The sequence below is a fragment of the Eumetopias jubatus genome, unplaced genomic scaffold, assembly GCF_037043125.1.
Source record: "Eumetopias jubatus isolate StellerSeaLion01/CBP00866 unplaced genomic scaffold, mEumJub1_p1.0 scaffold_8, whole genome shotgun sequence".
Classification (NCBI taxonomy): Eukaryota; Metazoa; Chordata; class Mammalia; order Carnivora; family Otariidae; genus Eumetopias; species Eumetopias jubatus.
The window spans coordinates 28490950-28516291 of record NW_028274814.1 but is presented as its reverse complement, the minus strand read 5'-3'; the positions used below and the strand labels follow the sequence as shown (position 1 = coordinate 28516291).

The 25342-nt window shown below is 46.7% G+C and overlaps 1 protein-coding gene across 3 annotated transcripts in view; it reads right to left on the bottom strand.

The window, feature by feature from the left end:
• Positions 1-25342, bottom strand: part of SFMBT2 (Scm like with four mbt domains 2) — a 230431-nt gene that overhangs the window by 190229 nt on the left and 14860 nt on the right. For all 3 annotated transcript variants that reach the window (XM_088025816.1, XM_088025815.1, XM_028114618.2), the window contains exons 2-4: positions 17148-17299; positions 8980-9074; positions 7045-7285 (exon numbers count right to left, since the gene is read on the bottom strand). In XM_088025816.1, coding sequence (XP_087881942.1) covers positions 7045-7285; positions 8980-9074; positions 17148-17247 — 436 coding nt within the window. In that variant the 5' untranslated portion in view covers positions 17248-17299. The remainder of the gene's footprint in view (positions 1-7044; positions 7286-8979; positions 9075-17147; positions 17300-25342) is intronic.

The following is a 25342-nucleotide window of genomic DNA, read 5'->3' as shown; positions in this document are numbered from 1 at the left end:
TTGGCTACACTTCCACTGACTCTTGCTCTGGGAAGGAGCACTCCCAGTTCTCTGGGCTCCAACAGGGAACCAGAGTCGATGACTCTCAAGATTCTTTATCGAGTGAAATTCTATCCTTTGCAGGTGACAATGGACCCAGGCACTCCCAATAACTTCCCAAGCCTCGTGTGTTCCTCGATCCACTGAAACTTGATCACCCCAAGAGTAACACGGAAACTTCTGTGCTTTGTACAGACCCCTGGGCTGGACTTCCACAGATCCTAGTTCCGAAACCAACTCCACTCCTCATGTATACGTGAGAATACTAGCACCCCTTGCTCCTCCTTTCCTTCGCAAGGACCCCAAACCCACGCATGGCAGACTGGAAAGTTCTTTGGACATTAGACAGTCTCATTTCAAAGATGAGAAAATTGAGAGGAAATTCACCTAGCTAGCTAGACTCATGGCAGAGGCAAGATAAGAACCAGATCTCCTGGCTCCAACCGCCATGTTCCTCCCTTTAAAACAGCCCCCCGATCCCTGAGATTGGTAAGAAAGTCCATCACCATGGAGCACCCCAAACAAAACCATTATGTGTCATGGACTTTAACTTGTGTTAATATCCTGTGATATCCTTTCAAGTTTAACCATGACAAAGACTGACCGGGTACAGCTGCAGAATTTCCAACGATGTTAGCTCTCTGAGACAGAAAACCGCACAAACAAGAATCCCTATTCAAAAACAGATTCCCCAATTCCCTGCGGGACAACTGCTGCCCCTGGCTACAAAGCAATAATTATCCTGTACTACAGCAATCAATAAAACCTTTGGCCCCCACGAACCTGCGATTTCCTGACTTTGTTCTCTGCGCTAAAGATTTCCAAGTCATATTGATTACCTACTGCATTTTTTTTCAAGTTCTTTAAAACGAGCAATAAAGAAACTCTCCAATTAGCATAACTTGTTATTGTCTGAGCGGGCTTCAAATTTTTCCGTCACATTAATGCTGCCCCCCTTTATGGGGTGTTCCCATTTTTCACAGGGAATTTGTCATTTTAAGTGTGTCTCTGTCTTGCCTAATAGCGCAAAGTCAGTAGGAAACAAATTTGATGTTGCTTCTGGAACTGTGACTGCTGCCACATTTTTCATCCAAGCGAGAAAGAAGAATTGATTAATAAACTATGCCCTCTCTCTCAAAGCAGCATAGATTTCTACCAAAGGAACCCATTAGCTCCGAGAGTGTTAAAATTCAGCACTCTCGAACTTGTCTCTGAAACGATTCACCAGAGAATCTATTACAAAGTGAAACCATCGTGCAGCCTTTCCAAGGGCATTTAGCTGCCAACGTGTCAGACTTGGGAGAGTGAGTCGTGAATGAGATAAGCAAGGACAAGCGAGAAGGCGGGGAGGCAGCCCGAGGACCCGCCCGAGGGGGGGGTGTGGGCACTACTACATGGCCGTCGTGTGCGGAGCTGGGCAAGCGGGAAGATTTCTCGTTCTCCGAGTAGCACCGATATTTTCCCACTATTCCGTCAGCACAAATCATCCGTCCAGACTGGTTTACTTCATGAGAGGACAGAGACTGCAAAGAAATTAAATAATCGTACATGACACTGTACTGTCTCACCTCGGTGGCTGTTTTCAATCAAAGCAGATGGAATATTATTCAGTCTTAAAAAAGAAGGGACCCCTAACTACATGACTCACAAAAATTAACTCAAAATGAACTAAAGACCTCAATGTAAGACCAGAAACCATAAGACTCCTACAAGAAAACACAGGGAAAAAAAGGTCCTTGACATCGGTCTTGGTGATGATCTTTTGGGACATGAGACCTAAAGCACAAGCGATAAAATAAAAAATAAGTAAATGGGACGACAACCAGCTAAAAAGGCTTCTGCACAGCAAAGAAAACCATTAACAAAATGAAAAGACAACCTACAGAATGGGAAAAAAATATTTGCAACCATGGATCTGACAAGGAGTTAATATCCAAAATATATACAGAACTCATACAATTCAATAGCTTAAAAAAGATCCAATTTAAAAATGGGCAGAAGGGGCACCTGGGTGGCTCAGTCAGTTAAGAGTCTGCCTTCATAAGATGTCCATCAACAGATGAATGGATAAAGAAGATGTGGTGTATACACACAATGGAATATTATGCAGCCATCAAAAGGAATGAGATCTTGCCATTTGCAACGACGTGGATGGAACTGGAGGGTGTTATGCTGAGCGAAATAAGTCAATCAGAGAAAGACATGTATCCTATGACCTCACTGATATGAGGAATTCTTAATCTCAGGAAACAAACTGAGGGTTGCTGGAGTGGTGGGGGGTGGGAGGGAGGGGGTGGCTGGGTGATAGACATTGGGGAGGGTATGTGCTATGGTGAGTGCTGTGAATTGTGCAAGACTGTTGAATCACAGATCTGTACTTCTGAAACAAATAATGCAACATATGTTAAGAAAAAAAAAGATAGCAGGAGGGGAAGAACAAAGGGGAGTACGTCGGAGGGGGAGACGAACCATGAGAGACGATGGACTCTGAAAAACAAACTGAGGGTTCTAGAGGGGAGGGGGCGGGGGGATGGGTTAGCCTGGTGACGGGTATTAAAGAGGGCACGGTCTGCGTGGGGCACTGGGTGTGATGCACAAACAATGAATCATGGAACACTACATCCAAAACTAATGATGTAATGTATGGTGATTAACATAACAATAAAAAATTTAAAAAAAAAAAGAGCCTGCCTTCAGGTCAGATCATGATCCGGGAGTCCCGGGATCTCTGCGCAGGGAGGGAGTCTGCTTCTCCCTCTCCCTCTGCCCCTCCCCCACTTGTGCTCCTGCTCTCTCTCTCTCTCTCTCTCTCAAATAAATAAATAAAGTCTTTATAAAAAAATGGGCAGAAGCTTCACCCATTTCCCTTTATGCATTTGGTGAAGGCAAGTGAGAGGCCCAGGTTTCCAGTTCTGGGATGAAAGAGGCAGCACGCAGAATCCGTGATATTGTAACAAGCTCCACTTGTGGTGGGGACAGCATAAGATACAGAGAAGCTGAATCACGGTGTTAATACTCCTGAGACTAATGTAACATGTGTGTCAATGACACTTCAATAAAAAGAAAAAGAAAAACTGAAAAGCAGCTCTGAAGAGACATTTTTCCAAAGAGCACATCCGGGTACTTCTCCGCATCACAGAGCATCAGGAAAATGCAAATCAAAACCACCAGGAGGCATCACCTCCCACCTGTGGAATGGCTATCAGCCAGACAAGGGGTGACACACTGGCAACGATGAGGAGAATGGGGAACCCTCACGCTCTGTTGGTGGGAATGCCAATCGGTACAGCCTCTCTGAAAAATAGTACAGAGATTCCTCAAAAAAATTAAAAATAGAACTACCCTATGATCCAGGAATTCTGTGACTGGCTATCTACCCAAAGGAAAACACCATGTCACAGAGGTATCTGCACCCCCATGTTCCCAGCGGCATTATTTTCAACGTCCAAGACACGGAAACAACCTTAATGTTCACCGTATGTATAGACAACGGAATATTCTTCAGCCATAAGAAAACGAGGAAATCCTACCATTTGCAACAACACAGACGGCCCCCGAGCCATTATGTTAAGTGAAATAAGTCAGACAGACAAAGACAAACACTGTACCATCTAATTCTATGTGGACTCAAAAGGAAAAAAAAAACAAAAAACAAAGAAACAAAAACCCTCATACTAAAAGAGATGAGATGTGCGGTCACTAGAGGCCGTGCATGGGGGGGTAAGGGAACTGGATAAAGGAGGTCGAGAGGGACAAATGTCCAGTTATGATCGTACAGGGGACAGAAGGCACAACGTGAGGACTCCAGCTAACATTGCTTGTGTGGTCTATTTGGACGTTTTAAGACAATCCTGAGAGCGCTCATCACAAGGAAAAACATTGCTTCTTTTGATCCCTTTTTGTATCTCTGTGCGAGGACAGGTGTTCACCAAACTCACACACTGCCGTAGCTTCATTCTATCTCAATAAAATTGAAAGGAAAAGGGCGCCTGGGTGGCTCAGTTGGTTAAGCGACTGCCTTCGGCTCAGGTCATGATCCTGGAGTCCCGGGATCGAGTCCCGCATCGGGCTCCCTGCTCAGCGGGGAGTCTGCTTCTCCCTCTGACCCTCTTCCCTCTCGTGCTCTCTAACTCTCATTCTCTCTCTAATAAATAAATAAAATCTTAAAAAAAAAAATTGAAAGGAAAAAAAGGGAAATCCCAGGACATGCTGCACATGGTTGAACCTCGAGGACACGATGCTGAGGGAAAGTAAGCCAGTCACAAAAGCACACATACTGCACGCCTCCAGGAAGGTGAGGAATCGGAAGCGATCAAACCCAGAGAAGCGGGTGGTGCAATGGTGGCTTCCAGGGGAGGGGAAGTAGGGGATTGCTGCTCAGTGGGTACAAAGCTTCAGTTATGCAAGACATGAAAGTTCTAGGGATGGGCTGACACTGTGCTTACAGTTCACAAGTTTCCATGCACTTAAAACTCTGTAAAGAGGATTAAAAAAATAAAAGAAATATAAAAGTGTCACTTACGACAGACCTACAGTGCAGGCCGGGCCCGGGACACGCTGGGGAGAGCTTTACCCAGTTCAGCCCACGATGTGCGCGTGCAGAACTGGAACGGGACACAGAACCACAGGGTGGGCCGGTCACGGCCCACGAGTGCCCCTCCCTCCGCAGAGAGAACAGAAACAAGGCTCACACCGCCCTGACTCAAAGGCCAGGAAGAAAGGCACTACCTGTGGACATAACGGCAGGGATTCCTCTCCTAAGGGAATCTATATAATAAGCAGAGATAATAACCTCCTTCCAGAGCATTCACTCCGTCAATGAGCACTTACTGAGAACTCGCCAGGGACAGGTATTAGCGCTGGGCTACACAAGTGAACAATTTCCCACTGCGGAGCCCACCATTTGGGGTAAAACCACAGAACAGGGACTACAGCTGCACCCTGCACCCACCCACAGCCGAATGCAGAAGCACAGTGCAGTACAGACACCCAGCGGAATAGTATGCAGCCAGGGAAAGTCGTCCTGACCCACAAGCTGAACAACAGGGAGGAGCCTCCAGGACACGATACAAAGTTCAAGAAGCCAAACGCAAGCAGCCTCCCATTCTGTGATTCCGTGTGTCTCCATAAACGAGGCCGCAGAAACAAAGCAGACCAGCGGCCGCCAGCGCCTAGGGACTGGGAGAACGGAGTGGCGGTCAATGGGCACAGGGTTCCCTTACGGGGTGATGACAATGCTCTGGAATTACGACAATGAAAACAGTTGTGCAGCCTTGTGACTACACCAAAAATCACTGAAGGGCACACTTCCAAGGGATGAATTTTACAGTATGTGTATCGTCACTCAATTTGTTTTCAAGTATCAATAAGTGGGGGCAAGGGGCACAGCTGCAAATGTGATCAACTCCAAGGGCACCAGCGGCTTTGTGAGCAAAGACGGGGTCTGACCTTGGTTGCCTGTGAGCTCACAGCTGGAGGAGGCAGGGGGGCGGGAGGAGGGCCTGCGCATGGGGGAGCACAGGTGCAATGACCCAAAACAGGACTGAAGGGCCCGTCTCTCTTTCTTCTGGGGCACTCAGGGGCCACGATGTCAGCTGAGGCCCAGGCAACGTATTCTGTCCTTATAAACGTCACAGAACTACAACTCAAGCTCCATGATCATGGGTCTATAGGGCCATGACCGCCTCTCAGCCGGCTCTCAATTATGCACGACGTGGGGTAGTAGAAAGGCACAGACCATTCCCACCAATCAGAAGAATATATAAGAACTTCAGAAAGAAGACAAAATCCAAAAGTTCCGGGTGAAAGCAACTGCCAATATGGTGGACAAAAAGGACCTCGGAATTCAGCTCTGAAACGTTACCTGTCAAGTGGAAATAAAGATATCAAGTCAAAATTAAAATAGGCAGACAGGTACTATGAAGACATGACACAGGCCTGAGCATCAGCATCCGAAGTCTTCAAGCATCACCGCTGCCGTCACCGCAGAATCGAACACTGAAAACAGGGTGTGAAGATTCAAGTATTTGGAAACGTGGCTTTTCTCACTTACGGGATCAGACGAGCTCCTTCTGGGTTTCTCCAAGTCCGTGCCACTGCAGTTCGAGCCCCATGACTCCCTGGTTCGGGGACTGTCTTGTGCGGCACCCCGGCCTTCCCACCAGAGGCCAGCAGCAGCACCCTCTCTGTTGTAACCCAAAATGCTCCCAGACATGGCTGAGTGTCCCCTGGGGGGTACGGTCACTGTAGGGAACCACTGTTTTCCAGCAACTAAATGGATCTTATCTCTACAAGCTCTGACGATTCCCTCGAGAGTAATGTCATTTCTCCACATCTGTTCAGTTTTCTATACGCTTCCCACCCCGACAGTCTCCCCACAAGAAGGCAGATGAAAACTTATCAAAGAAGCCTGTTTTAGGTGCTCTATGTGACTATTCAAAATGCCAGTCTCGGGGCACCTGGGTGGCTCAGCTGGTTAAGCGGCCAACTCTTGGGTTTCGATTCAGGTCACGATCTTGCAGTCATGAGATCCGGCCCAGTGTCAAACTCTGCACTCGGTACAGAGTCTGCTTCAGATTCTCTCTCCCTCTCCCTCCAGCTCATTTTCTCTCTCTAATAAATAAACTCTTAAAAATAAAAAACGCCCAGTCTCTAAAGCAGAAGAAAAGCAACATCATCCATCTCCAAAGGGAACACAAGACTTCAATCATGGGCATCCATCCCTCAGCCCTGCTCTCCTACCCTCCGCACACCCATCTGAGGACTAGACTCCAAAGCCTTAGTCTCCAGAAGGCCCCGGTGGGCTCAGTGGACAAGTAAAAATGCACCCAGGTCCCCCCACTCTGGAGCCCTCCCGACACTAGAACTCAAGAAACAACCTGCAAAGCACCAGACCTCCCAATAAATCAGTTTTCAAGTCTCTACGAGCATCCTGAACGTTGACCAAGTGTGAATCGAAAGGCTTTGGGATGTGGGCACCTGGCCGTCGGGATGCGGGGAGCTTACCGTCCGGGGGCATCAAGGCCTTGTTGTTCTGCGTGCACCAACCCACAGGGTGCAGGTCCGCGATCACCACATCACACCAGAAGTCGGCCCGGCGGTCCTCACCGTAACCACAGTAACGTAGCAACAGCAGCTGCCCACAGGTGGTGATGACCGTGGCCACCCAGTACGTATCTGGGTTGTTCTTGTTGGCCACCTCCAACTTCATCCCCGGCTGGAAATTGCTCTGAAGGCTGATTTCAACCTTCAAGAAAGAGAAACACGGGGACAATGTCATTATATCGGACACACCCAGAAGAGGACCAGAACTACTGAACACACGGCACTTAAAAATAGTATTCCTCGCACCCTAGAACAGCACTAAGAGAAATACCACGCGAGCCACCCACCAGATGTTGTGTTTACTAGTAGCCACGTGAGAAATTAGAAAGATACAACAGATGAAATTCATTTGAGTAATGTATTTTATCTAACACAATATATCCCAAATATTGTTATTTCAAGATGTAATCAACATGAAAGACACGGAGTTGGTTTACATTGTTCTTTTCCAAGGAAGCCTGCAAAATCCAGCCAGCTTTCGACATTCACACCACGTGTCCATTCGGACGGCAGGCTTCTGAAGTGCTCAGTAGCTCCATGTGGCTAGAGGCCACTGCGCAAATAGCATAGCCTTCGAGAATGCATTTCTTTTTATTTTAAATTAAGGGTTATAGTCTATTAATATGTGCAGCCTGGTGAGCCACAACATTCGAAAGCTCACACATCTGACACCCTCGAGGAGCACCTGCTTAAGAGATGTTGGGATTCTACGTGGCTCGTCCAGGGGTCCATGCTACCCTTCCTCTAAACCTGGCACATGGGCCTGGAGAAACTGTGCATCCGGAAAGAAACCACATTGTGGTTGAAAGGGAAGTGGGAGATATGACTGGATCTAAGAGAACAGGGTGGCTCCACATGGAGAAATACTGATAACTTCCTGGTACAGAAAAGAAGGAAAAATCTGTGGATCAGTATCTCTTTCCTAAACCCCCTCAAGGGATCTAGCCAAGTCATCCCAGCATCTTAAGAGGCAAAAGAGCCAAAGGCACGAACAGGCTAGAAAACTGCCCCAGTTTGTTTACCAGACTTGGGCTAAATCTTTGCTTTGGATATCTCAGTGGAAAAAAAAAAAAACTGTTTCTCAGAATTAAACTTTCATTTCCAGTAAAGCTATAGTAATGCCTCAGAACTTGGGCCCTGAAAATTTAGTCTTTCCCTTGCTAATGATATATTACCAAAATCTCATACATAAGCAAAAGTCTGATAAATCCTCCATCTTTTATTTCCCGGGACTTGCCCTTCACGGGGCACGCTACGTGCATCGTTCAAAGAAGTATTACTGATGAAAATGATTTTCTGGTTTGATCCAAATGTGTTCTGAGTGTTTAGAGTTATTTCTTCTAATTTCACTCATCTGCCCACAGATGGTTGTTAAGACTCTTAGGTGTCCTTCTGAAAGACAAATATCCATTCAAAATAAAAAATATACAGCCACTACCCCTCCTAGATGATATTACTCATCACATGTATTGACCTCGTTTGCTGGCTCTTTATTCCCATCAATCCTACCTGTCTCAGGCTGTGTGCCCTTTGCAGGGCCACGTCTGTCTACTTTGGCTCCGTAGGGTGCAGAATAAGGGTAAGGTGCACACTGTTCTTCACACACTGAGACCCACCCTGGGCCCAGCCCCCGTTACCGGAAGACCTCAAGTATGAAGACAAGGCCCATCTTTCCTGCAGTTGTCTGTGGAAGGCAAATGGACATCGCCCTCACCTCTGGATTTCTAAGAAATCCTGCCTCAATTTCCCTTTTATTCCCAAAGGTTCGGCATCTTCCTGCAGATGCCCCTCCCCCCCCTCCAAATGCAGACCAGAAAGACGAGGGGTGTTACGTACATGCTTGAAGGACGTGTGAGGAGCTGCGCTGGTACCTGTTTCTTCCAGATACTCTCCCCAGTTAAAGCCAATTTCCTCCAGGCTCGAGCCTTCTTCTGTCAAAAGACAACGAAAAACAGAGTGAAGAATGGAAAGGCACGGGCCTTCCATAAAGAGCAGGAAATTCTTAATGCAAGAGACAATGGAATTCAACCGTGCAGGAGGATCCTGTTGAGGCTGCTGCTGAGGGGCGCCCGGGTGGCTCAGTCGGTTATGCATCTGCCTTCAGCTCAGGTCATGATCTCAGGGTCCCGGGATCGAGCCCCATGTCGGGCTCCCTGCCCAGTGGGGAGCTGCCTTTTCCCTCTCCCTCTGCTGCTCCCCTTCCTTGTGCTCTCTCGCTCTCTCTCAAATAAATAAATAAAAACCTTGAAGAAAAGAAAAAAGGATGCTGCTGATACTGTCAGCTTTGGCGTGCTGACTGTGGGGTGTTGACTAAGGAAAGGGAACACTGAAGAAATCCTGCCTGAACTACGCTGGCAAAATCAAGGGTAAAATTAGGCGCTCTCAGGCAAATGAAATGAGATTTGTTTCGGGGCATATTTGCCGCATGCTAGAGTACTTGTTTGGAATCAGCCGCCCTCACTGTGGCCACTCCCTTCTCCGGGGAGGTTGGACGACAGGGTAAAGGAAACCGTCGGGCACTGAGGAGGTACCTTGACATGTAGACAGCATGAGCACCTCTGACCACGCATTTACTTCCGACGGCTGAGATCATAAAGTAACAGCACAGACTGTTAGTGTCATAAGGAACTTTAGGAAGCATTGACTCTGATGTTATCCCAAGGAAAAAACTACTGGAGGTCCAGAAGGATTGCTCAAGTATGTGAGGTCACCTAGCAACTGAGTGACAGAAACCAACCAGCTGCCAATCAAGCAATTCTCAAAACATTTAAGATTGTGCCTAAGATATAATCTATATAGTCAAAAAGAACCAAATAGCTCATTTTAAAGCACGGATAACAGTATTACATCACAGTTTCCAATGGAAAGCACTCAAAAGCTGTAAACATTATTGTAGCATATCTGCAAGGCTATCATATCATAAAGAAAGGACAGAGAGCAGTAGGGGTATTCCACACACGTGGATAAGTAAGATCTTCAAAGTTTAGCTTCTCTTTCCTTGCAATAATGCTCAATGGATGTTCAACCTGTGTATCTTCTATAAGCAAGAGCCTATTTCACAGGCCAAAAATAAATACTGCTCTCGGTCATGTTATTAATGGAGAAGTGGTATATCCTGGCAGGTGATCCAGGGGAACCAGCAACAGGAGGCTCTAGGAAAGAAAGCTTTGTTCTTGCAGGCTACCACAACCATTTTCTACCAAAGGTTTCTTCAATTGTAAGCAGGAAAAGTAATTTTCCTGCAATACTCTGTATAGTCTCAGAAATGGGCAGAAGATCATTTTTGTAAAACCAGAAAATGCTAGATTAAAAGCAGTTACCTTAAATTTTGTCTTCTAAATCAAAGTTGCTTGGAACTAGCCTCTTCAACTTTGACCCCTGTAAGCTGGTTTGTAATTAAATGTGCAAGAAAAAGAAAAGCTCCCTGAAGAGAAAATCTTTCCCTTATTTTTCTCCCAACTTTCCACTTTATCCAGGGATTTAGGTCCTTCCACTGGAAACAGGCTCCCTGAAAAAAAATCAGCAGATTCCCACAGTGGCCAGCTAACAAGATATACTGCTGAGACACAGTGAGACAAACCCGCAGGGAAGCAGTCACGTTCTGGAAAACCCCTCCGGGTGTCACCTGACAACACGACCCACAACTCTTTTCCCCAAAAGGCTGCAGGCATCGATTACCAGGTTTGCTTTCTGATGCACTAGCCAGAAGCATGCCTGCGCACATCTCACTTTTTCGGGGCGCCTGGTGCCAAGGAAGTCTGTAATTTCTCTACACCCTACCTGTCTGGCTCCCGCAGAGCCCACGCCACCTGCAGGCCTGCCCGCCCCAGCCAGGGTCACCCACTTCCGGCCCCACAGAACCACCACCGGGTCGTGACAAGACCTCCACGAGCTCTCTGCTAACTTCTTTACGTGCATCACCCTGTTTCCTCCTTCCAAGAACCCTGACAGACGGTGACTACCATCCCCATTGCACAGAAGAGATGACGGGAGCCCAGAGAGGCTGGGGTAGGGCGGGCAGTCACCAGGACCACGCAACTGCCCAGCCACAGAAGCAGGAATCCAACTCGGGCTGTCGGGTTTCAAGCTGGAACTCTCCCGAGACACCTTTCCATGTCTCCCTTCTGCCTGCACCACGCGTAGGGCATATGCACTCCACCACCACCACCCAAGGCAGGCTCCAGGGCCAGCTTGTCTTCTGTGCTGGTGAGCATGAGAGCATTCCAGAGCCAAGCCCGGCAGTGGGAAGACGCAGGAGATGGGGGAAGGCGGGAGGCAGTAGCCAAGCTCAGAGAGAACAGTGTGCAGAGAGCCCCTAGAGCCTCTGGCAGGAGGGCACAACCAGGGGGACGACGTGGCCATGAAACTCAGTCCTGGGCCTTCGGAGGCAGAAGGTCCTGGGAGAGCCCCTGGGTGAATTACCAGCTCCTGGAAAACGGAAGGACTCTCAGGGAGTGCTGGCTTCCCTGGCATCAGAAACATCTGCGTGGAGACAGAACGAGGAGGAAGTCCTGCAGCAGCTAGTGCCTGGGGCTAGAAAGCTTCGGTGAGCTTCCGCACCACACCTGGAAGGACCGGTGATGCCATCACTTGGCATCGTCCGGGAGGGTGAGAGCCTGGCTTAAATTTCTCAGCTTCAGCTTCGAGACCGCTCACTACGGTTCTTCACTCTTCATACAAGTCCAGTCGAGGCTACTAGTCTTCTACCCAAAACTTGGTTCCCACTGAATTTTAATTCATTACAAACCATGTTTCTCTTCCTGCAATGAACAGGCTGTAGATGGCTTTCAGGCATCACTCGGGTGTTTGTTTAAGTCACCAAGAGACAGAAAGGTCTCCCAGTGACTCCCCAGCGAGTCCCTAATGGCACTGCTACAGAGTGCTGATCACACTCTATGGTCCACAGAAAACACTTAAAAGTCAAACCTGGAATGGGATTTTAAAAATTAAAGCTCGTGTGCCCAGCACCAGTAGTTTTAAACAATAAAATCATACACAAAATTTAGGGTCCCCTACAATTAGGCCTCTCCCGACCTGTAACTCATAGTACTTCCTCCAGGCACACACATTCCCCGAACAGCTCGTTCTCTAAAGACGTTTCAATGAGCAATAGATAAACACACACACTGTTTATGAGTGGAGGCCTCATAAACCCAGAGCAAATATTTACAGTTGATTCATAAACCTCTTAAACCCATAAACATTTTATCAGGGAAACTCTGACAATCTCCCCGCCTCTGCCAAGGCACCAGTCGGAAGCGTTTTTCCCCATGACATCATGAAAACCGACCATGAAACGCGACCAAGAAAACAGCCACTCAGTTGTAGAAAAGAGAAGTCTATTTATGTGACCAGCAAATTTCCTGATAGAAAAAGAACACTAAAAGTGGAGATGTGTACGCTTACGCACCTTATACATGAGAGTGTAAAGCAGAATAAACACACGGCTCACACACCTTTTTTTTTTTTTTAAGTAATCAAATCTTGGGTTTTGGTTTTATAGTCTGAAACTGGGCTAATTTTGCAAGGCTGAATGCTAACGTCCGTGACCACTCGCCAAGAAAAGAACGGAGAGTCTGCAGATTTGGAGCCGATGAAATCTCATACAACACCTTCTCATGTGCTAGATATTCCTCATACACTCGGGAAGAGAAAGGAAGGCATTAAATCTTCGAGATTTTCACTGCTGATAGTCTGCTCATACTATCACAAGATTTAAAAAGTACTTCCATTGAGTGCACTAAACAGACCCACAGCACGAACGACACTGGGAAAGGGCTGACCAAGGCCATGCCGAGGGCCAAGTTCACGGCTACAGCACGTCCCCCAAGGAAGGGGGGACAGTCACCTGCACTCAGAGGACCCAGAGAGATTTTCCGGAAAAAAGAAAACACATAAAAATCACCCAATCACCCAGCCGGGGGTGCAGGGGGCAGGGGGGCAAATTACTATTCTAAATGGTATAAATATATATAATATTTATATTTATTATAAATAAACCAGTCAAAGACTGGTTAGGTGTTAGGTTCCTCGAAGGAGAAAAACTTTACCACGGATTCCCATGACCTAAATTTCTTTCCCATTAGGCACTTCTCTGAAAGCCGTGCTCAAGGTTTCGGAGAGGAGAGGGGGTGCCGGCATCGGTGCCTGGGCAGATTCCGCTGTCCTGTTCCTCTGGGCACTAGGGAGACAAGCTGACGTTCCCACCTCCCCTGTAGTGGTGCCAACATGAGACAGGTCCTGGTCCAGAGGTTCTGAGCAAAAGTAACAGCTGTGTGTTCGGAGCCAGAGCATGTCACACTGTTGATTCACGACCCTCGAGCTCTGCTTACCCCGTAACAAAAAGACCGTGTGGCATGAATCCGCAAAAAGCGCACCGGCTCTTTCTAGAGCTAGCGCGAATGATACATAAACATTTACTATGTTAACCACTGAGATTCTGAAGTGATCTGTCACCTCACTGCAACCTACCCCTCTCCGTCTAGTATAGGAAATACTACATTTTGAGCCAAACTTTGCGTAACTTTCAAGCCGCTCTATGCTTATAAATATGACAGTATTTATAATTTATTATAAATATAAATGGTCTTTTGTTTGGTTTTGTTTTTAACAGAGAATGCTAAAGTTCCTGGCACCAGGAATAAGAAATCTGAATTTTTCTAACAAGAATATTGACTCCTTTCCTTCCAGAATAAAAATGCCTGTGGGACTCCAGTTAATGTATTCCTAACACCAAAAAAAAAAATTTAAGCCCACATTGCCAGCATAATTCTCTTTACTCAGAGGCCCGCCCGGTCTAAATGTGCAACACCACTTTATCTACAGACTTCATCGGCAAATTACATTTAGCCAGCCTGGAAAAATAATGTCAAGGACTCTATTTATCACCATGTCAGCATATTGTTTTGCTTGCTTTTATCACGGCAACTGGAGAAGCCTAGAGTTCCAGAAAGCCAGTTTGGGTCCACGGCTTTCTCTGCGTGCCCGGGGACAACACTGTCCATCCTGTCCGCTGGGGAGGCCTTCCGTCCATCTGTCTGTGCTCATCCGGGCAATGTCCTCCGCGCTCCTGGGAGGAAGAGTCGTTCACGTGGTGCCTATTTCCTTTACAGGACTGAGGTGCCAGTCAAACCAGGATTTGAGCTTTCCTTAGGAAAAGAGGCAAAATGGAAAATAAAAAAGCTGTTAATGGGAGTCGGAGCTCACTGCTGTCTGGTGAAGTTTTCGCGTCAGAGGGATGGATCGTCCGCGCGAGGAAGCACAGTTGGCTCGGGGTAGGGCGTGGGGACACAAGTCAAAGCAGCGGGGGGGCGGGCAACCACGGAAGGCACTGGCCCCGTCATCTGGGCCGAGAAGAGCCAGAGGCACCTACGTGTAGTCACCTGCTGGGGAGCGACGGGCCTGCGTCCTGGCACACGTGGGGAGGGGCAAGCAGACGAGCGGAGGAACGGACAAGAAAGCAGCGGGGTTGTGCCTGCGTCCCAGAAAGCACGTGTGTGCGCGTGGAGGGGGCGTGCTCGCGTGCACGTGGGTGACTTCCCCCTGCACGGAAGGGCAGGTACGACCCAGTGTGCAGAGCACCTGCTTCCGAGCCTCCGGACGCCTGGAATGAAATCCTGGCTCCAACACAAGAGCCAAGTGACTGTGCCATGTCATCCGGTTTCCTCCTCTTTACCATGTGGATAATAAAAGCAGCACTTTCATTGGGTCATGGAAGGATAAACTGAGTCAACACACATAAAAGTCCTTAGAGAGCGCCTGCCATACCGTTCGAACTCAGGATCATGTACCTACCTGTCCTCTGTCAACGGAGAACCAGCTGAGCCTGCCTTCCCCCTGCTCTTCTGGGAAGCGAGTCTCATCCGAAACGCTCGCGGCCAAATGGCCCGTGGCGGCCCCAAGCATGTCACAGTGGGCCCCACAACCAGACACCCCCACCACTGACACCACAACGGGAACTGTTTCCTGTATTATCAGCTTGAAGGGGAAAATAAGCTTCTTGACGACTCATACTTGAGTCCATTGTAACAGACTCAGTGTTCGAGAAACACTGAGTTTCTCCAAGTCAGCCTCTGCTCTCTACAGAGGTTTAAGATCCTGCCTTAAATTCATTTCTCCTTTAGGAGTCGCTCCTTGTGGAACACCCACAAGTCCAGACCATCACGAAGAGGTGCTTATGGAAATTCCAAGGGGAAAGGACAGATCAGCCATGTAAGGGGGAAAAAAGCTCTGGGGCCCATGTCTGTACATGTTAAGATCATCTGGAGCTCTTCAGAACTACCATTTTTGGTAAAGATCTTCAGGTCTTGTATGATTCTGGCCGCCCACTGTGCACAAGCAAGGAAGCCTCCATGAAGTATGTGCACACGACTAGACGTCAGTCAGCAAGAAGCCCAGCCTGGCCGGTGACAGAACAAATCCCCTACTTCCCTATTCATGGAATCACCCGCGAGGAAATGCAGCACAAATAATTCTCCCAACACCATATTATTACCAATGGGCCTCAAAATCTACTTAAGCTAGACGGATACGTTGCAGCTGCAAGAAAATGAAAAGTCAACACACGTTTTGTTTTTAAAACAGTTTTGAAAACACACCTTTGAAAATGAGGCGGTCACAGACACGGGATGTGCATTCAGCAAAGGCCAGTGAAAGCCCAGGGAACCAAAATTGGAAACGTAATTTCATGCAGCAAACGTAGACAGATTTTTTTTTAAAAAGCATATTTGTACTTAAACGAGAGTAGAATTAGGGTGAACCTTCCGCCTATGGGATGAGTTTCCTCAGAAGAGAATTTCCATACTTCCACTGGGGGACAATGACTCAGCTCTGCTTCCAGAAGTTTCCTCACTGCAGCTTAGGTACAGAAAAATCCCAGGGGGGCAGGTGGGGAAACTGGGCTGATTCTGAAGCAGACACTAACATTTTTCCACATATTTAGGCAATAGCCTCAGGGGTTTCCAGATTTTTTGCAGATAAAGATATAAATTTGAGTTAATGCAGTAAATCCAACGATATCGAGCCATCTGTAATTCTGCCATTGACGGCACTCATCAGAATATGAAGACAAACATCGTGACTTCTCTGGATAAGGGTCAAATCTCTCACTGAATTAAGGATCAACATTTTTTACATGAATTCACCAGAGCAAACGTTCATGATCCAGACAGCTAAGCTGTCCTGATTTAATCTGCTGTTATGCAAATAGAGCCATCCTTTAAAAAAAGAAAAAGAAAAAAGAAGTGTCTTTTTAAAATGGACTCTTGTGTGAGCATTTAGAAAAAGAGGCACATAAAAATTCATCGACGAAACATTAAAATTCAGTCAAAGACTGGTTAGGTGTTAGGTTCCTCGAAGGGAGAAAAACTTTACCACGGATTCCCATGACCTAAATTTCTTTCCCATTAGGCACTTCTCTGAGAGCCGTGCTCAAGGTTTCGGAGAAGAGAGGGGGTGCCGGCATCGGTGCCTGGGCAGATTCCGCTGTCCTGTTCCTCTGGGCACTAGGGAGACAAGCTGACGTTCCCACCTCCCCTGTAGCGGTGCCAACATGAGACCGGTCCTGGTCCAGAGGTTCTGAGCAAAAGTAACAGCTGTGTGTTCGGAGCCAGAGCATGTCACACTGTTGACTCACGACCCTCGAGCTCTGCTTACCCCGTAACAAAAAGACCGTGTGGCATGAATCCGCAAAAAGCGCACCGGCTCTTTCTAGAGCTAGCGCGAATGATACATAAACATTTACTATGTTAACCACTGAGATTCTGAAGTGATCTGTCACCTCACTGCAACCTACCCCTCTCCGTCTAGTATAGGAAATACTACATTTTGAGCCAAACTTTGCGTAACTTTCAAGCCGCTCTATGCTTATAAATATGACAGCAAATCCTAGGAACAGGCAGTGTGAGAGATCTCGAGATGTCTACCCCGTTGTTTCCTGAACATTTTCGGGAAGATTGCTCACTAAATCAAAGCGTCAGAGAGAGATCCAGAAAACAAAGCCCCACCTGAATCAAGACCTCCATTACCACTCGCTGAGTTTTGCTGTTTTTCCAAGGGTGAGGAGGAAGGGTCCTGCATGCTGGACGCTGACAAGCTGCTCTCCATGCCTAGTGAGTAAGGATCCTCTTCTCTTAATGCATCCTGCAGCAGGAATTACCTAAGAACAACCAACAAAGAAAAAAAAAAAATCAGAGCACCTTGATTATATTCCTTTGTTTTTAAAGTCCCCCCCCCCCCCCCCGCCCCGCAAAATAACAGCATCCTATCAGAGCTACTACCAGGTCACGGTAACAGGTAGGATGCCACGTCATGCTGATAACAGAAAATACCCACGCACGGGTGAGACATCTCGCATGTCCTGAGCAATGCGCGACCAGACCCAGTTAAAGTACCGACGTTTGCCAATGTGCTTTCTGACCAATTAGATTTTTCCTATAATAGCATGGCTATTCCTCACTTGCATTCTGATACGACAGGTGGAAAACCAGGTAAAATGACAGGTGCTTCTCACAGAACCTACAATTTAGTTCATTTACCATGAAATAGCCAGGCACACGCAACCCCTAAGGGTCGCCGCTGACCTCTCTGGTGGTTAGACACAGCCATGCGGGGCTTTTAAATCTTTCACTCATTCAACATCTACTTTTATTGCACGCGTAGATGAAAGATTAAATCAGCAAAAGGGCAAGGACGGATGAAGAAAAGCATACTGCCTCTACACCTATAAATAGAATATTTTGTCACTCACATACAGTAAGACACCTTTTAAGAATACCACCCCCTTTTAAACCGCCAACCACATGCACACGCGCGTGCGCACGCATGCACACACACACTCTCACATGCACACACCTCTTTTGGTGCTATTCACTTTGCTTTCCTGGAAAATTATTTGGAGGGGTGGTCAAAATTAAAGGTTCCTAAGAGGGTGTTAGTCATCTGTGCAATTGCAGGAAGAAGACAGAAAACTCTACCAGGAGGAGATGGGCAAGGTACCAGGTACACAGCATGGGAACTTAACCCAGCACGTATTTATTAGCCACCTGTTTATATAAAATACTATGGCAGACGCTGTGGGGGCAGGGATACAAAGCCATTTCTCAATCAAAATACAAAGAAAGGAAATACCTATTTTAGAATAGGAACCATGGAAATATCTCGACTGCTTCTTCCAGCAGCAACCTATGCATCTTGCTGGTACGAAGGTAAGTACATGAATAAGCAAATGAGATGACACATTATCAGGCGAACGTAACCAACCAGGAGATTATCTTTTACTCATCTCACAGTCTCTGAGCACAGGAGCTTTTCCTATTTTCTGAAGCAAAGTGAGGCTGTGTGGTCTGAGGAGAAGTCAGGACCAGAGATACAATGTAAGGCAGGGCTGTCCCAAAAAATAGGAAAAGCACTGACTAAAAGGCTGAAATGGCTTCTTGGGTTTGTTTAAAAGCCACATTAAGGATCGGTAAACACCACACGCTCACCGGAGCGCTGCGTGGGGCAGAGAAAGCAAGGCGAGAGAGTCCTAACCCCGCCCTCCAGCAGCAGCATCTAAGACCAACGGTGCAAGGAAACTAGGTGCGCACACGAACGACTTAAACCTAAATAGAAACTCGGTGTTTCTAAAATATTTTTTTAAATGAAAGACTAAAGGGAACCCATGGAACAGATAGACGGGTTTCAAGATGCTTTAAAACAGAGGGCACTGGCAAACCCAGCACTTTGCACATTTAGGCTAATTTTACCCCAGCGACATCAGTTTGCTAAAATAACGCACATGATGACAGGCAGAACTATATTCTCCTAATAAGAACACTCCTTTCCGAGTCCTATCATGACACAGACACTGGAATTTGTGGGGATCCATGGTTCTGGAGATCTCCTCCCCACGGGGCTGCACGCAGCTGACCAGACAGGAGAGGGACAGGTCGCCAGGGCTCCCTGCAAGTTCTCATGCCCTGGGCCTGGATGTTACAGCGGGTGGTGGTACTCACCAGTGTGTCTCCAGCGCCACCAGCATCCAGGAGCAATGGCCGATGCCATCTGCAGAGAACTCACTTGTTGATAAGCGAGTGTGGCCAGCCCACCAGAGACCCAACAGCCCACAAGCACCCAGTGCGAGAACACGCACAGGGAGCACGCAGCAGACAACACACACCTGCCCGCAATGACAGAAGCGTGTGTGTTGAGTTTGTGGATCACCCGATCACCTAGACGGGGACACCACGCCCACCAACAACAGGGGCAGCCAGAGGAAGACGCAGCACCCTCTGCAAAACACTGCCTCCCTCACGGATGTCCACTGGAGTCTGTCGGGGACATTTCCAAGGATGGGGGGGGCGGTGCAGAAGGACAAGCAGCTGAATGACACGGGGGGGGGGACACATGGAGCCAACAGAGTATCACAGACGGCCTGGAACAGAGGGCATCCCCACTGGGGGCACGCACTGACCCCTTACAAGCTGGTCAGCGACAGGGAACACGAGAAACACAGAGAGAAGCAGAGACCACCACGAGGTTGGGGGGGCAGGATCGGAGAACGTGCTAGCAGAACAGACTCAAGGCCGAACCCCAAGGAGAGGAGAATGGTTTGCCAAAGCGAGGACCCCAACTCTGCGGGCAGGAGTAGACACCGCAGGATTCAACGCAGGGAGTGCAATGATCTGATTGATCTGTTCCAGAAAAGTCGCTCCGGCCAGACAGACGGACAGACAGGGACACGAGTGAAACAGGACCGTGTGGACGAAGGTCTGGGTACAAAACAAGCAAACAAGTGCACAGCATATTTCAAAAGTGCAATCCACAGGACATGGTGCAAACAACCGAGGAGTCTCCCCGACATTAACAAGGCGTGATCTCTTCACAGCTTGGAGGCAGCTTCCTAGAATAAATCCCTTTCCACAGCTCGCTCTCAGCAACGCACGGAACCTAGGCAGTGCCTCTGGAAATAAACATTACCGGAGAAATCAGGTTAAAGAGGGGAATGACAAACCCGTCCACAGAAATTTACTTCCGATGGACTTTGAGGGGGTAGCAAATACTGGTGAAAACTGACCCAGAAGCTCTGCAAAATGGAAACAGGATTTTGAAAGTAAATCCTTTTCCTGCCTCCAACACCCTCACCCCCAAAAAAGGGCTACTTTTAAAAGGAAGCATATTTCATTTTGCTTCTTAAAATATATATTAGTTTCAAGACCAAAGGTAAAACTTTCTATTAATGAAAGTACCTTTTTTTTTAAAGACATGAAAAGAAAGCTCACAAAGCTGGGTTTTTAAAGGGTAACTTCCTGTTTTTTACAATACACTTGTGATCCTATGTAAAGTTAATCCCACTCTAATTGGCTCCTCTCCCCTCTAAAGTTGTTGAGCAACACAATTATAGTAAGTAACTTGGGAGAGTAACAAGGCCACGATCTAGCTGTGTGACCTAGGCAAATTACTTGACCTCTCTGTTCCTTCAAACTTCTCATGAAAGCTTGATTAGATGTAATCATTGGGCTCTTTTCCCCAAATCTAAAGTTCTATGAACCTACCAGAGCTTTTTTCAGTGTTAACGGTTTATTTTTCTGCATTCAGATTACCTGTTTAACTGAAAGAAATTTTTCTTTTTTTATCTGAAAGTAATTTAACAGAACAAGCATCCTCCCCTGTTAATTCTTTTCTGCCTCCTCCTATCATTTGGAGACGATTCAGAGACAGTGAAGTAATTTTAGCATAAGCCAAGCAGTCTTGTTAGGAAGAAAATGGGTGGGGAACAACACTCACGAGATAGTATTCTAGAGCTAACCAGAAATTATTAGGGGTTTTGACCTATTTTGAATTATCTTTAGACCAGCAGGGTCCAGTAGAACTTTCTAGACCTGCACGGTCCAGTACAGTAACCACCAGCCACATGTAGCTACTGGGCCTTTGAAATGCAGCTAGTGTGAAAGAGGATTTCAATTTACATTTTCATTAATTTTAATTTAAAAGTCGTATCGGCTGCCGTATTAGGGAGCATGGTTAGCCCACTGCAAAGGTAAGCCAGACTTTACTATATTTGAATTTGGAGCATGTCCTAAAAATAACCATCAATTCTTGGCTCTCTTGAAAGTTTTAATTTAACAATAGCAAGCTAATTAAAAGAGAACACAGGAATTTTAAAACCTAAGAAACTTCAAAAAGAGACTTAACAGCTTCCCCGTGATATTCCACAAACATTTCACAGCTAAAGTTCCAATGTAGCGGGTTTTTATAGAATGTGCTGCATTTTTGCATCAATATAATTTCAAAGAAGAAACGATCTAATAAGCTAAAGCATGTGCGTCACATGAAAATCGTTTCCTGTTTTCGTTCATCTATAAATTCAGGAAAATCATTCCAGCTCAAAAATGTAATCAGGCATAGTTTTCCTGGGAAGGAAAAAGAAGAGTCCATGAATGTAACTATTAAGAAATCAGTCAAGTATCAATGGCTTATAGAACACTCATTAAAGGGGGAAAAGTTTGCTCAAGTTTTTTTTTTTAAGATTTTATTTACTTATTGGGGGAGAGAGAGAGAGAGAGAGAGAGAGAGCGAGCATGAGAGGGGAGAGGGTCAGAGGGAGCCCGCTGAGCAGGGAGCCCGATGCAGGACTCAATCCCGGAGCTCCGGGATCATGACCCGAGCCGAAGGCAGCCGCTTAACCAACTGACGCCCCAAGTTTGCTCAAGTTTTTATGACTTCTTGGGGACTCAGCTCTCTGCACTTGCCCCTGACCAGATACTGTAAAAAAGGATTCGGGGACTATAAAGTAAGACATCAATTTAAATGCACCAAATCAATCATTTTAAATAGAACTCAAGGGAAACATTATAAATATCAAAAAGAAAGCCACATCAATGAGTGGCAGAGTTAAATCTTACTTTATTCTGTAAGGACAAGTGACAAGGCTTTTATTTACACAGGCGACTGCAAAATGTATTTATTTTGGCAAATGACACATCACACTTGCACTTTTCCAATAATATTTACTTTCTTCCTTCCCATAAAAGGTATACACACTCTGTAGAAATCTAGGAAAATTATAAAGGAACACATTAAAATCACTTGTCACTCTAACACCCAGGGAAAATCACTTTTATTTGGATAATAGATCCCCCTGACAGCTTCTCTGCAGGGTTTGAGTTCATGTAGAATTTAGAATTTTAATTCTTGTTTCATTTACCATTACACATGAAGCATTTCCCCCACGTCGTTAAAATTCCTTGAAAACATGACTTGAAATGGTTGCACAATTTTTATTATAACATGAATAAGGTAATTTATTTACCATTCCCCTCCTACTGACTATTAAGCTGTTTTTTATTTTTCCCCATCATCAGCAGTGCTGTGCTGGTCATCCTCAGCCATTAATGTTAACGCACCTCTGATGTTGCCTTCCCATGGAATCCCAGAGGTGAGATGAGGGGCCAAATGCAGGAACAGATCTAAGCCTCACAATCCATGCTGCTCAAATGCTCTCCAGCCCACAGGACTCACTTGCACCTCATTTAGACCGTGCCTAGCAGTGACGACAGACTATATCTGAAGCCAATCCGCTCCAGGCCATCAACCGCGTTTCTTTTCCCCTTTTTCAATGTGACATTCAAAAAACACAACCTGCCATTGTAACATGCTACCCTCATGTGATAACCCTGCTCATCATATCCTTCCCACATTTTAACTCTTGGTATTTCATGTAATTTTTAAGAGCGCTCCATATTCTATGTCACAAAACCGTTGCAAATATCTTCCCCAACTTTCCTCTTAGTGGCTCCTTTTGATAAAAGATTAGTTCTTTTTCTTAACTTGGTCAAATCTATCCATTCCCTTGATTTTTCTAAAAATTGTATTTTCTTTTTTTTTTTAATGAGAGAGAGAAAATCTTAAGCAGACTCCACGCCCAGCGCAAAGCCCAACGCCAAGGCTCGACCTCACAACCCTGAGATCGTGACCTGAGCCTAAATCAAGAGTTGGATGCTTCACCAACTGAGCCACCCAGTCGCCCCTAAAAGTTGTATTTTCAAAAAAGCCCTCCCCCCACCCTGAGACACCAGAAGTCTAACTTCTCTGGGATTCCAAGGCTTACACTTAACTCTTTAACACAGGGGGAATTTCTGCTCAAATATTCCGTGAGGGGCAGCTCTGGGCTGTCCCCTCCTGCCCCCCCGCCCCCCCCCCGCACAGGTAATAACCCATTTGTATTCCATTGGGCTTCCACGTCCTGTCTTTATCATATATTAAAAACTTATGCATACAAGGCTGTGTTTCGGTGTACCAAAACTTCCTTGAATTATGAGAAAATTCAGAGAAACAGAAGTATGACTTGTGTCTATATATTCCCCCTCAGTTCAGCAGCCATTAAATTTGGAGTCCTTTGGGGTTGGTTTATCAAGGGACAACCATGATTTTGCACGGCCTGAAACGCAGTCTCCTCTGACTTTATCATCACGAGGCATTTGACCGTGAATGGATACTGTGTATCTGAAAGACACATGGGTAGAAATTTCTGTGCATCAGAGACTGCTCACTGTCCCTCCTCCACCCTCAACATCCGCTTTCCCCATCGTCTACAGAGAGGTGTAAATGGCCAAGGAGCCATTTATGTGGTCATGCCAGATGCGTGGCACAACAGAATCACCCGGAGGGCTTGTCAAACCCCAGGATGCTGAGCCCCACCCCCCGAGCCTCTGATCCAGAGATCAGGAGAACTGCCGATTCATTCGTATTTCTAACAAGTTTCCAGGTGCCGCTGATGCTGCTGGTCCGAGCACTACACCTGGAGAACCACAGCTTGATGAAAAGATTTTTGTCTGGGGTGCTGAGAAAGATAAAGTAGTTCTGCATCAAGAGATATTTAACATAGGTGTACTAAAATACATATATATATATTTCTGCAAAGTCATTTACACGTGGAGAGGGAAAGGTTGGTTCTTTCAGAAATAGCTCTGCATTAAATAGTCTTGCATGATAAGTAGTGTTCCTTATAGAATGCCAGTTACCTCAACTCCATTTTACAAAGTCAGGCTTTGCTACACCATCTGCCGCAGTCAGGCCAGCCTGTTCTCCATGAAAGTTCGGTAAGAGTTACAGTTTATCAAGATTGCAACATGCTGACTCTTCGTGGGGGAGCCACGCTCTTTCTTAATGGATCTCTGTATCTGACTGAATTATTTTTTCCAGGTCTCTTTTCTCAAAAAGCAAGAGGAAACTGGGTTGTACAATCTCTAGGGACTCTTCCCACGGTGTCCCTCATTCCTCGCAATGCCCCTCTCCTTCAGATCCCTTGGCTGACTGCACGGTGTTCACCTCCACACCGCTGAGAACTCACTTAGGAACTTCCCGGTTTCTGTCATCAAGTCATGGGCTCGCGCTCAGCCTGCTCTTCCTCTCTCCCGCCCTCCGCCTCCTAGCAGGTGCCACCCCGCAGCTCCATGAGGACGTCCCAGTGGACCCCACAGCACCCTGGGACTGTGTTCTCCGCCTTGCACAACTCTGCCCTGGAGTTAGTCATGATCTTGTTCTTTCCGCGTCCTTAGTTTTAACATACTTATCACCCATTCGAAAAAAAAATTTAAAAAAAAAAGAAAGAACGCAGTGTTTCCACTCACTGTCTAATTCTCCTCTCCATAAACTGAGATATATAGGCATTTTGTTCATTTCATCTCAAGAACTTTCCACCAGGGCCTCTTTTCTGCTCCCATCCAGGCGAACTGCCTTCTGTGCCTGGCTGGCTGGCAAACGCCATCCTGAGACCTTGCCTCTCTCTCCCTTGTCACATAGCCTCTCTTCTGGGTCCCATGTCTTCCCCATTCTCGCTTTCCTCCCTTTTGAGGATGTATGTTCCCTAAGAAAGGATTTAGGTAGAAAACATGAGGCCTTGCATGGTAGAAAACACTGTTAACTACCCTCACGTTGGAACCAGTAGTTTAGGTGGGGAAAAAACTTCCAAGGTCGAGGGGCGCCGGGGTAGCTCAGTCGGTGAAGCATCTGCCTTCGGCTCAGGTTGTGATCTCAGGGTCCTGGGATTGAGTCCCACATCGGGCTCCATGCTTGGCGGGGAGCCTTCTTCTCCCTCTGCTGCTCCCCCTGCTCATGCTTTTTTTTCTCTCTGTCTCTCTCTCTCACACTCACTCACTTGCTATCTCAAATAAATAAAATCTTCAAAAAAAAAAAAAAAAACCTCCGCTGTGGAAAAAAC